At 40.9% G+C, this 12,030-nt stretch overlaps 1 protein-coding gene across 3 annotated transcripts; it reads right to left on the minus strand.

Moving 5' to 3' along the window:
* Nucleotides 1–893: 893 nt before the first annotated feature.
* On the minus strand, nucleotides 894–11,911 carry sh2b1 (SH2B adaptor protein 1). 3 transcript variants are annotated; one of them, XM_029159259.2, is made up of 10 exons: nucleotides 11,574–11,911; nucleotides 9,064–10,339; nucleotides 8,228–8,724; nucleotides 8,015–8,116; nucleotides 7,617–7,708; nucleotides 7,253–7,335; nucleotides 6,786–6,941; nucleotides 6,463–6,674; nucleotides 6,073–6,247; nucleotides 894–4,126 (listed from the first exon to the last, which is right to left on the minus strand). In XM_029159259.2, the coding sequence occupies exons 2-10, from the start codon at nucleotides 9,947–9,949 to the stop codon at nucleotides 3,822–3,824; spliced, it is 2,508 nt and encodes an 835-aa protein (XP_029015092.1). In that variant the 5' UTR covers nucleotides 9,950–10,339; nucleotides 11,574–11,911; the 3' UTR covers nucleotides 894–3,821. The 3 variants fall into 3 exon arrangements, with proteins under 3 accessions (XP_029015092.1, XP_029015090.1, XP_029015091.1); XM_029159258.3 differs by adding an exon at nucleotides 5,002–5,092 and having other exon boundaries at nucleotides 3,953–4,126; nucleotides 8,228–10,339; nucleotides 11,574–11,910; XM_029159257.2 differs by having other exon boundaries at nucleotides 8,228–10,339.
* Between the last annotated feature and the right edge of the window lie 119 nt (nucleotides 11,912–12,030).

Raw genomic sequence — 12,030 nt, forward strand, 5'->3', positions numbered from 1 at the left:
CATCTGTAGTACGTCAAAAGCCACCGCGCATAAACGAGCCTTGCAAGTAAACGCACCCATCGCAAATCCCGCCTATTGTTAAACCTGATTGGTTGAGACCCTGCCAATAATCTCTGACCTTTTATATTATAGGTTTACTCTCCTATCAATCTAAAACAAACAAAACTATATAATTTTCAACAAACTGAAACTACATCTATGCCAACATTTGTATTTGTTTTGGTGTTGTTTGATGTGAACCTGTTTGCTAAAAGGAAAGGAAAAGAAATTATATGAATCTCTAAACTGATGGTCAAACTCCTCTCTATTCTAAACAACACCTCCCACCCCCTACACAGTGCGCTGGCTGGACAGAGGAGCACCTTCAGCCAGAGGCTCATCAGTATTAGGTGCTCCACAGAGCGCCTTTGGAGATCCTTCCTACCGTTGGCCATCAGCCTGTACAATTCCCCCCTCTTTCTGTAAGGGTTGATCTTCATCTGGGCAATAACATGTATAATAAAACTTTATTTAGTATTTAGATGTGACTGTGTAAAGATGTGTTAGCATTTTTATTTTTAATCTCCCTACCACCTTGTGTGTACCTCTAACTGTGACAGCGATCAAAGGGTGCAAAATAATTTCTCTCTGGGATTAATAAAGCATTTTTCATCCATTTCATCATCACACATTTTAACTAATTGTAACTTTAATTCTCACACAGACTGAAATTTGAGACAAGAAAACAAAAAATTCCCAAATAGAGAATGTTGATCTTTCTCAATTAAAATATTTCAATTGTGTATTACATTTAACAAATAATTGATCATACTTTTATTTTAGTATCAAGTATTGATACATTATTAAAGATAAGACATTTAAAACCTGGAGAAAAAATGACCACAGAGAGACCATTATGTTTCACTATATTTATATTATATCATTATCATTAAATTCAATGTAGTACCTGAAACTAACCACAAAGGGTGGACAGACAACACTGCCCACCCTCAACACACGGTCCCAGCAAAGAGAGAAAAGAGACAGAGAAAGGCACAAAGAGTTTTGAAACTGAAAAAAGGACAAAGAACATGATGGCTAGGAGGAAAGGTGTATACAGACAAATACATAGAAAATGTGCTTCGTAAAGAAACAGTAAAGTCCTAAACTTAATGATGACATTGAAGACAGCATTAACGCAAAGGCAGGCAGAGGCGGATGATGAGATGAAAGACACAGAAAGGCACAAGTAGAAATTAAAATTAAAATTAGGTATTTTCATTGACATTTTCTGGTAATTGTATATATTTTTACTCTTGATGAATGGAGAATGAGGTAAAGGAGGAGAAGACAGCATGAAAAGAAAGTGACGAATACTATATAGACATGAGAATGAGGCATTATTACAAATATTACATTTTTTTTCCTTCTTTTATCTCAAAATAAAAAGGCACAAGACATTTCAACTGAAGTTGGAACAAGAGTTACATGGAGTAAGCATAAAAATTAAAAATTAAAACCAAATAAAATTAATACTATTATTCTGACCATCATTATTTCCATCAATATTATTGTTATTGGTATCATCATTAATTTCTCTCTGAAAGAAAACATCTCTACCAGTTCAGTTTTTTGTCTCAGAGAAAAAGAGAGAGAAAAAGCAAGAGAGACATACTGTGAGTGTGACTGAGGTAACTGTTTCCCGCCTGCTGTAGTCCATGTCTCACTTGGACACCAGTACATCACATTCTCCGCTGTGTCTCAATAGCATGGCAAACTCCGTTTAAAAACTGGTTTAATGTCATGGTAGCGTGCAAACAACCTTTAGATCTGCATATATTCAGCAGATAATAATCTAATTTTAATAATAACCCAAGGTCTTGCTCCTCTAAAATACACAGTGATGGCAAGAGGGCCTGCAGCTAATGGATATTTTGTTACAGGTAATGCTTTTTCTAGCATAGACTAGATATAAATCAAATATCCTATTAATATAAAAATATCCTGGAGCTTTATTTACAAAGGTCTCAGTATTGCTTATGTTGTCCAACCAAATAATGGGACAAGTTCTGATAATAAACAGAATAGTACAAAAATATGTAAGAAATTAGGATTGATCATTTACAGGTAAATGATTATCAACATTTTGTGATTAGCTTTCAGCTGATCAACAGATCCATCATCGAATTGTTTCAGCATTTTTGGTAAATACAGATGAATAGGTTTTGCAAAATGACAATTAAAAAGTGAGTGAGTTAAACATTATTCATCCTTTTAGCAATGCTTTAAAGATCGGTAAAGCAAAAATGCTGATTTTTAAGATCTGTTAGGTGTTCTGAAGTTTATAGTTAATTACCTAAGCAATAATGACAACTTTATAGTTGCATTACCATGCTGGCCAAGACTCATTTTTATATATGGACTATGAGTGACATAAAATCTAAATAAATGACAAATCAATAAATCATTATTAGGCACTTTAGTTGAATAAATAAATAAATACACCGAAGGTTCACCAAAGTGGCAGTACCGTTCTACACAAATCTAAACCTAAACCTGACTACAACACCTTCTTTTTCACTGAAGTTGAGTCCTTTGACCATCTGAAGTTTTAAGACTATTTATACATACTGTTATACATACATCTCTTTGCATTTTTCTTGCTAGTTCAATCTGAAAGGTACAATGGAATTTTGGATACAAGTGATTATATTCTGTAAATGCATCTCTTTTAGTGACAAAAATCTCAGTACCTGTTAGTTCTCTGAGCTACATGCAAATCAGTCCTACGCTGGTCCAGGTGGTGGACAGGTGATAATACATCCAATGCTGAACTCAGTAACTCGTGATTTAGCAGTGAACTGATCAAGCATTATGTAATAACAGCGTGTTAGTGTTTTTGTTGGCACAGGAACAGCTTCATAGTGTTATTTTAATGTAAATCCAGCAACCGTTGAAATTGAGCCTGCAGGCCATTTGCCAGAAATGCTTACTGTGCAGATAGACTTGGAAAGGTTGCAGAGATGTTTTTGAGAGACAAAAGCAGTAAACAGACTTTGAAAATATGCCTGTGATGCTTCCCACATGCATTTACACAGGGTCTCAGTTACTCACATGATGATTAAACGTAGCACATGTGGCAACAAAGCAGCAAACAGAAGTACAGTAGAACAACATCCTTTCATTAGCGTTTGTACTAGTACACATTCAATAACATAGTGTTTATAGCAGTTTTTAAACTAACATTTGTTTGGTGTTGTAGTTCATGTAAATCAAATGTAATTGTAATCAGTGTTTTAAATTGTTTTTTTTAAATGGAGTCTGCTGCAATGTTGTTCCTAGACCAATCAGAGTGTAACGTACTGGGTCAACATGCCACAGCAGAAATGTCTGTAGAGTATGTTTGACCTCTGGCTAGCATGTGCCGTCTTGGCAGGACCACTAAGAGGTATTGAACTGCTGGCTTCACAGGGATCAAGCTCTGACTACTGTTCACTTGCACAAATAAGAATGAGCCTGCTGTGAGGCATACAGGCAAAAACAAAGCTTATCGGACTAGAAAAATAAAAAAGTAAATGTACCGCTAGTTAGTGTTGTAAAGCTGCTTTCACCCGTCTCTCCGTCTGCTCCATTTTCTCTCTCTCTCTCACATAGTGTTAGTACTTTTACACTTTATACTTCCCCTCTTCTCCTCCACCTTCCTAACAAAAAATAAAAATACTGGTTATAAATGGCTATGATGCACTCCACCTCACCCAATCTTGTTTTCAGTCATACACACTGTGGGATGCACACAATGACGCACGCATATGCTCCTCCTCCACCTCCTTGATTTCCCTTCATCAGAAGAAGGAGTACTGGTTATCGATGGCTCTGGGCGCCCTTGACCCATCCCTGTCTTCTCCCTCCACAGCTTCAAGTTGGTGGAGAGGAGTGTCCCTGTCCCTCTCCTCCCAGTCCTCGACTCCTCCTCCCCCTCCACTGCTTCCACTTCCTCCTCCACTTGCTGCCATCGGCATTACAGTCACAGCGCTGCCTCCTCCTGGCTCTGTCTCAATTCCTCTCTCCTGGGGTGGAGTTGGGGGCGGCGGTCGGCCAGGCGGCAGGGGTGGAGGCTGAGGAGGACTACGGGGTCTGCTGGTCAAGTCTGTGTGGAGAAGACACAGGTGAGTATGGGAACAAAAGGAAAACAGGGGGGCAATGACAAGTGTAATAAAAGAAAAGAGGGGTTTGGGTAAAGTGTAAGAAGTAAAGTAAGGGCATAGAAGACACAAATAGAGAAAAGGACACTGAGTGGACAAACAGGCGATAGAAGTCATGGTGTATGGTCATGGAGTCCATGGCAGTCATGGAGGCAGTCCAATTAAAGGAGGCACACGCGCGCACGCACACAGACACACAGGCACACAGACATTGTGCCCTCTGTCATCACTTCACTTAGCTAAAGTGGGGTGATACCATAATCATCAGTTATCTGTGGTTTCCGGAGGTGTGAAGAAAAATAAAAGCCTTCAGTCAAGTAGACTGAGTTTAATTCAGCTGAGTTCAGGAGACATATTACTCACATTGTTTCAAGACTTGTCTTTGCAAGATGGGTTTCCTACTATAAAAAGTTAATGGCTTGACACAAACTTTTTACAATTACTGAATTATTTGTCAAAAATTCTAGAACAATTTGTTTGACGGTTAGCAGCTTGTAACCATTATCTTTTAACTTCAAGTGAATCTGTAGTCACTGTAGAACCAAAATACTTACACAACAGAGTGTAGCCAGACTCATTCAAAATGCTCCTACTTCCATCTTTGACTCTGTACTTTGAGGACAATGGATCTTCATTTTAATGACAACTTACAGGTTTACTTCCTGACTTACAGTATATTCAGCAGGCAGGAGGTGTTCCCTTGTGACGAATTGTATGCGTCAGTGCGTTCAGTTTGCACATTAAAATCTTAATACAGTAACTTACACCTCGTTCTCACAGAAACACTCCCACTCTTTCAGCCGAGTCCGGTCTCACTTACACACAGTCAGAGATGGGGGTTGATGGAGAGTCAGGATGACGCGTGGTGATGACATCACAGACTGTAGGCCGACTGCCTGCCCTGTCTCGGCCTGCAAAGGATGAGCCAACGAATACAACAAGACAACAACAGAGAGGTCAGAACCAATGGGTGCAGCAACACGGTGGGCAGATGAAATAGCCTGCTGGGAAATGAGTGAAGATTGCCACCAAAATGTTTACCGTTGTGGGCATTGTGGCCAGTCAAGTACAAAAACATGTAATACGATGAACTCTGGCAATCTTGTGTAAGATAAATGCATTTTAAGTCATCTAATAATTAAGTTAGCCTAACAGATAAAGGAAAACTGAAGTTAAAGAAGGCAGAATAAGTAAAAATAACTCAAACACAAAATGGCCAACATATATGCAAGCCGATACACAGGCAGTCATGAATGTACACACACATCATCACAAGTTTGTGGTGACCGTCCAGGCTTTTGCAGCTCATGTAGAGCAGTCTTAACCTAATTATTTGAGAACCAAGTGAGTTGCATACACTCTAAACCAAACTCCTATTCAGATGAGAATTATGTGACACTCAATTGCTCTCGGTTTCCGTTCTTTCTACTTCAGCTTAAAAAGAAGAGTCAGTCAAATTCTGACTTATTGGTTAATGTTACAGCCTTTCCTTTTTCTTGCTTGCAAGCACAAACCTTTTAGGAGAACATGTTTTACTGCTCAAAATCCTCAGTAATTTTGTGAGTTTAGATAGTGATACCCAAGTATTCAAAACTGCTCAAGTATTTGAGAAATCTGCAGGCTGTTGTATGAGGTCTAATCAACAATACAGAAAAAAGTACAAAGTCACCTTAGAAACTCAAACTAAAGTTATTTTTATCATTTGATGTTGTATGATGTGTAAAAGACATGATTGAATCCACGTTAAGTGTTACAGAAACAAACGACCACTACCTTCAGATATAAGATTAAATACAACATGCCATCTCATTTGTTTCCTATATGGTTACCACTGGTCTAGTAGCTAGCTTTGATGCTTCTTGTTAGATCTGACAGTTGGGGTCACGCATACCTGGCTGGCGAACAGTGGTGGCACCAACAAAGCTAATAAGCGTTACATCTGAGGCACCGCCAGATTCTAGGGGGATCGGGTGAACACGGAAGTGCTCCAACATGTCAAAAATGGACTGAAACCAAAGGTGCTGCACTCGACACTGACCATCCTCATTCAGGGACAGACGGAGGTGCTGAAGAGAAAAAAACAGTCAGGCAAAAAGCACATCTTTCCTACTGGAGTAAGAAATGTGTTTGTGTCATACAGTCTACAGTGCAAACCAAAAATACTGGACAAAACACAAAAGGGCTGTACACTGAAGAGCGGTGTATGCAGATAAATATCAACAGAATTTAACTTGAAGCATAATTTTTCAAATTGTTAATCCAGAAGTACTGACAGACCCACCTTGGCCTTGCCCTGAAAGTTAAAGGTAAGGACATATTCCCCACGCCGTGTCTCACTCTGGCGAACCAGAAAAACCCCGTGGCTTGCTGCACCTCCAGCCAACACCAGCTGAGCAGCTTTGAGGCGGGACAAGGTGCCGTGAAACCATTGACACTCACTGAGAGGGTGCTCTGCTGCCTCACCAGATGGTGCCTCAGAGAACAGAAAGGACCCTGGAGAGCATATAATGCTGTAATGCTCTATATGTTCTAGTCATTTATGATTCTAATCATTCTAACATGGCTGTTTTAGAAGAATGTGTTTCTGAGAAAATATTTACACACCTGTGGCATCTGGTGTCTCAGCAAAAGGTGTGCCCAGACTAGCTCCGCCTACCCCAAGAATACGACTGTCTGGTTCGTCGAGTGGGGCTCGAGGAGGCAATTCGGGAGGGAGAGGATCCATTAGGGGTGAGGAGCCTCCAATTCCTCCATAGCATACTTATATACAGGAGTAAGGTAAGAAATCAGAAAGTGAATTATAATGATGAACATGAAGCATGATACATAACATACAGATTAACTACTGCTCTAGGTCTTATTCACAAACATATCAAAAAATGACTGTTGATTGTTTTGATCACTTCTCATCTGAAGAGACTCAGTGCAGCTGTTAATTTCCTGTTCACATACTCAGTGAGATCTTGTTTCCTTCATTACATGGATTGCCACATCCGAGTTTGATGACACTGAAAACACTGTAGCCCTGTTGTGTGTTGCTGTTGCTGTAACAGTCAATATAACACACATACCTTGAGAAAAACGGTCAACAATCTCAGGTGTCCCACTGATGTCTAATTGTCCACCACACACACCTTCTACATCTTCCTGTTCACTGTTTGAGAAAAAAGTCTTTGTGATTAAGTTATACAAGCCTAGTCCTTATTCCAAATGCCATCAAGCCTAACCAAAAAGGAATCTATACTTTTGTCCGACCTAGAGCCAATACTCAAAAATTAATTTATAATTAATAAACATTATAAGTTGACCTCCGAAGGCAGGAAGTTAAATAAAAACACTACCGCAACTTTATCAAACTAATACACACAGAGCAACACACACAGGCTATTTGGACAGAAAAAAAAATGTTGAAATAACATATTGTCCCTTCATTACCTGAGACAGATGCCATTCCTGATGTCACTTAGCCAGGCTCTCATCTGAACAGCGTCTCGCGTTTCAATGACATATTGTGCCGACCCTTCAAGCTTAGAGGGAACAACAGCAGATATTTGGCACATGTGAACTGTACTAGATATTCAATTCTATTATTCATCTTTGTGGACAGAACACTAAGGCTTAGGGAGGATGAGCCAATGCAATACACAGAACCCATAGAGATGCCAATGAATGTGTTGGCCTTATTTATTACTATAGCTACAGGTAACGGTAACAGTTGCAGCAATCAAAGTGGATTTAGAACAGAATGTCAAAGAATTATATGGGTGATTACCTTTAGATTCTAATTTGTGAAGAAAGTTAGGGCAGAGCAACTCAAATGAAGAAGTGATTACCTGCAACAAAAAGGTGTTCTCCTTGTCAGGGACCTCCAATGCAGTGGTGCTCCTCACATCCACGATTGAGCAGCAAGGAACAGTCAGTCTAGGCTTTGAAGACTAGTAGGACAACCCAAGCAAGATCCAAAGATAAAAAATTGTAGCATTAGATATTTATATTCAATATCATATTATCTGCATTATATTATACTGTTTAATGAAAATATGTACTTTAGGTGGAATGAAGAATTCCAGGTAGTACTCTTCTCCTCTCTCACCACCCTCTCTGTCCCTCTCTTTGAGGACCAGACGACACTTGTGCCAGCGCCCTCCTCTCCAGGGCACATTTCCTCCACTGGCCAGAGGCTGCACTGGACTTGGCTGAGCTGCTGCTAATGAAGCAGACGCTGTGGTGTTGTTGTCTATACTGTGATGCAGTAGACTGAACGAGAATCCAGAAAAGCTGTGGTTCCCACTTAACTCGTCATTCGATGAGCTGACACTCACCCCTCCCTCCCGCACCAGCCGGCCAACCTTTCTCTGAGGTATTATGGCAATGGCAGAAGCACTGCTTGGAGGCAGCATGGAGGAGGTGGAGAGAGAGCCAGCTGTGGCTGGGGACAAGGCAGGAGGCGGCGATCTGGAGAGTCTGAGTTTCTCCAGACGGTGACTCCACTTCTCTTTCTCGCTGCCTTCACCATTGCTTCGCCGCCTATCCCGAGCTGCCTCTGACAGAGACAGAGAGGTAGCGCTACTTGATGATGAGGGGGGCAGAGAGGAAGATGAGGAGTGGGGAAGTGAAAGGGGCATAGACAAAGATACAGGCATGGAGGAGGTGGGGGTGGGAGGTTGGGTGCCAGAGTTCCTCTTTGATGCTGAAACCAAGTTAGCATCCTGTACACCCATAGTGTAGCTGTAGCTGGAGGGCAGCTGGTTCTGAGCTGAGTCACTTGAGGAGCTTCGCCAGTGCAGGATTCCTCTGACACTCCCCCGAACACTACGACCCACACTCCTCAGTGAAAAGCGCTTCTTTAATTTGTTTTTAGAAGAGTTGGGTGTACTGTTACCTTTAGTTCCAGGCAGAGGAGTGACAGAGGAAGGCAGAATCTGAGAAGTGTTGGAGGGCTCATTATTATCGAACTCTGTGGACTGTCCTTCCTGTTCATCTGGCTCTGCATCTTCCCCTACGGATGTCACTCCGAGCCAGCCGTCCTTCTCTTCCTCAACCGGTGCTTCCTCATTTCCAGGAGGAACCATAGTCCCTCTATCTTCACGCCTGCCATTGTTTCCTCCCACTGAAGAACAACATGATGATGATGAAGATGGAGGCAGCACTTGGCCATGAGCATAAGAATCTTGAAACCTGTCCCCACTACGGTTCTCCAACACTAGCCGTGTTGGCGCAGGTTTCGATGAGGCCCGTGTTGTGTTAGTCTGGGGACATGCAAGGACTGCTCCCCCCGACGTTGACAGGGGAGACACTGCTTCCTCTTCCAAGGAAGTAGCATCTGACTGGGGAGCCCAGATTACCATTTCGTCCCTTCCAGAAGCACAGCTTGGTGGGAGGGGCCCTTCCAGTTCACTCTGAAAGTGCCGAACGAAACGGTCAGTAAAGCGCCGGCAAAAGGCAGCAGCTGAATCTGGGGAGTAGTGAGGGTTTTCCAAAAGAAAAGCCCGAAAATGGCGTGCAAAGTCACCAGCTGCAACACGGGCATGGAGCTCACAGAATTCGGTCCAGCTAAGAGAAGGAGAGGGGGATGGTGTGGGGGTGTCTGAGAGGGAGGATGGATGAGTCGGGGGTGGAGGGCTCACTAGAGGTGGGAGAGGAGGTGGTCGAGGAGAAAGGGGTAGCAGAGATGGAGATGGAGGAGATGGAGATGGGGATGGTGAGGGAGGTAAAGGAGAGGAGTTTGCCACCCTTGGGCTAGGAGGGGTTAAAAGAGAGCCGTTCATTCTCTTAATAGAATTTATGGTTTGTCAAATCACTTCAAACATACAACAGAAACCTGAAGTGATTGCACAGCTGGGGCAAATGACTTGGGAGCAAATACAGCACATTGGTCTAATAATTCACAAATGAGTGTGAACTGAAGTGTTGCACATAGCCCCATCTAAAATGAGGAGTTAAACAACCCAGCAAAACAAGTTTGAATCGGTTTGTCAAACTCTATTTCTTGCTACATTCTATTGTGCTGGGACATATGTATCTATATTAATAAGGAAATATGAGTTTAAGAAACGAAGTGGATGAAAGGTTAGAAGGTCTAGAAGAGATAGATGGGATTCACTTGGTCAGTTCCTTCTTCACCATCTGTCACATATTTAGAGAAGCGTGGCCACAACCTGAAACACACACACACACACACACACACACACACACACACACACACACACACACACACACACACACACACACACACACACACAAATGTAAGCTCATTGCGCAGAAACCAGCATCCTAATGTTGTATGTTAAGGTAAAAGCTTAGTAGCTTGTCTGCCGTTTAAACATATGGTCCTAAATCTTATCTGAGTGCATTTAATCCTTAAAGAGAGTGTTAATATTATTCAAAGTAATTGACACAGCTGTATCTAGATAATATCTGTACCTGTATACAGCTACATCTAAAACAAAAAAACCTAAACTTCAAAGCCTAAATATTATGCCAACATGTTTGGCAACATTGCATTTTGTAGGTCAAGAAAAAAAATTGTATTACTACCTATATTAATAATTAGGTATGAGAAAGAACGTGTTTTTTAAAATTTAGAAGTTGGAAAAATTTATTATTACAAATGTTTTACTTTACTTAGATTATATTGAAACTAGTACACGTAACAGTGTATTAATACACAGAATACTCACAAAAGTTTTTATTTTATACATCGAGTGTAATGTTATTAATGCTTAGATAACATTTTCCTAGTTTCACATTAACAACATTAAAGGGATGTCTTAACACTTTTTATTGAATTACATCGTGACTTGCTGTTACTATTTACATCGTTAGCAAAAAAAACACTTCCTGAATTGCTTTTGGTGACGAGGATTTATCTTATCTTGACTATTTATGCCTTAGTGACACTTTCATATTACAGTAGACACAGTAATAATGTTTACAATATATATTACAATATGTTGCAACAGGGAAAATATTGCTGCGTGTACCTAAACATATCTAAAAGTATCTCTAAGAGCTGTAACTAAACACTGTATGGACTTGCTTTTAACGCTAGCAAGCTAACGTGAACTGGCAAAGTGTGTCTTGCTCATTCAGCTTTCTTAAAAACGAGTTACGTTAGCTAGCTAACAATAGCTAACCAACGTCTCCCTGCTTACAGACAAATTATTAGTTAAGATCTTCGCTCAACAGTATTACTTAAATATGTCTACATTCGCTATGTTTATGGTAACGTTTCTCTTAGATGACAACATTTCCAATCACCCAACAGCAGTAAACGCCAAAAATTCTTTGCAAGCTAAGTTAGCCGTTAGCCACTTAGCTAACCTAGCTATTAATAAACCACCTAGCTAGCTATCAATATTGTTTAGGCACAACGTGTAGGCGTTTCTCTACCTGTAAATCACGGTGTGGCGATCTCATCTTTGTCTTTGGGTGAAGCTGGCGCATATTCCATCATTCGTGTAGTCTACATAACGAAACAATAATTTTTGGAAAGATTGTTGTTGTTGCTAAATATGAATATTGCTATGCATTGCCTGGACCCCGTTCCTCTCGCAGTGCCCTGGTTCTCGCGATAGTCCGTGGGTCGGCGGGTGCAGTTTCGTGACAGCTGCAGATTAACGACTCAAGATTTTGATAATTGAAAAGTTATCACAATCACGAGAAACTAATGCGTAAAACACAAGCAGGCACCTTCCAGCTGGGATTTCAGGCCACCCCTTTACACAAAACAAACAAGCCAACCCACATTTATCCACCAGAGGCACAAACCCTGACGGGGTCCCAGTTCACTCAGTGCGCCTTTCAAGCTGATATTTACTCAGTGAAATCTGTCTATTTAATAATTACT

This window comes from Betta splendens, chromosome 8 (assembly GCF_900634795.4).
Source record: "Betta splendens chromosome 8, fBetSpl5.4, whole genome shotgun sequence".
NCBI classification, from domain to species: Eukaryota; Metazoa; Chordata; class Actinopteri; order Anabantiformes; family Osphronemidae; genus Betta; species Betta splendens.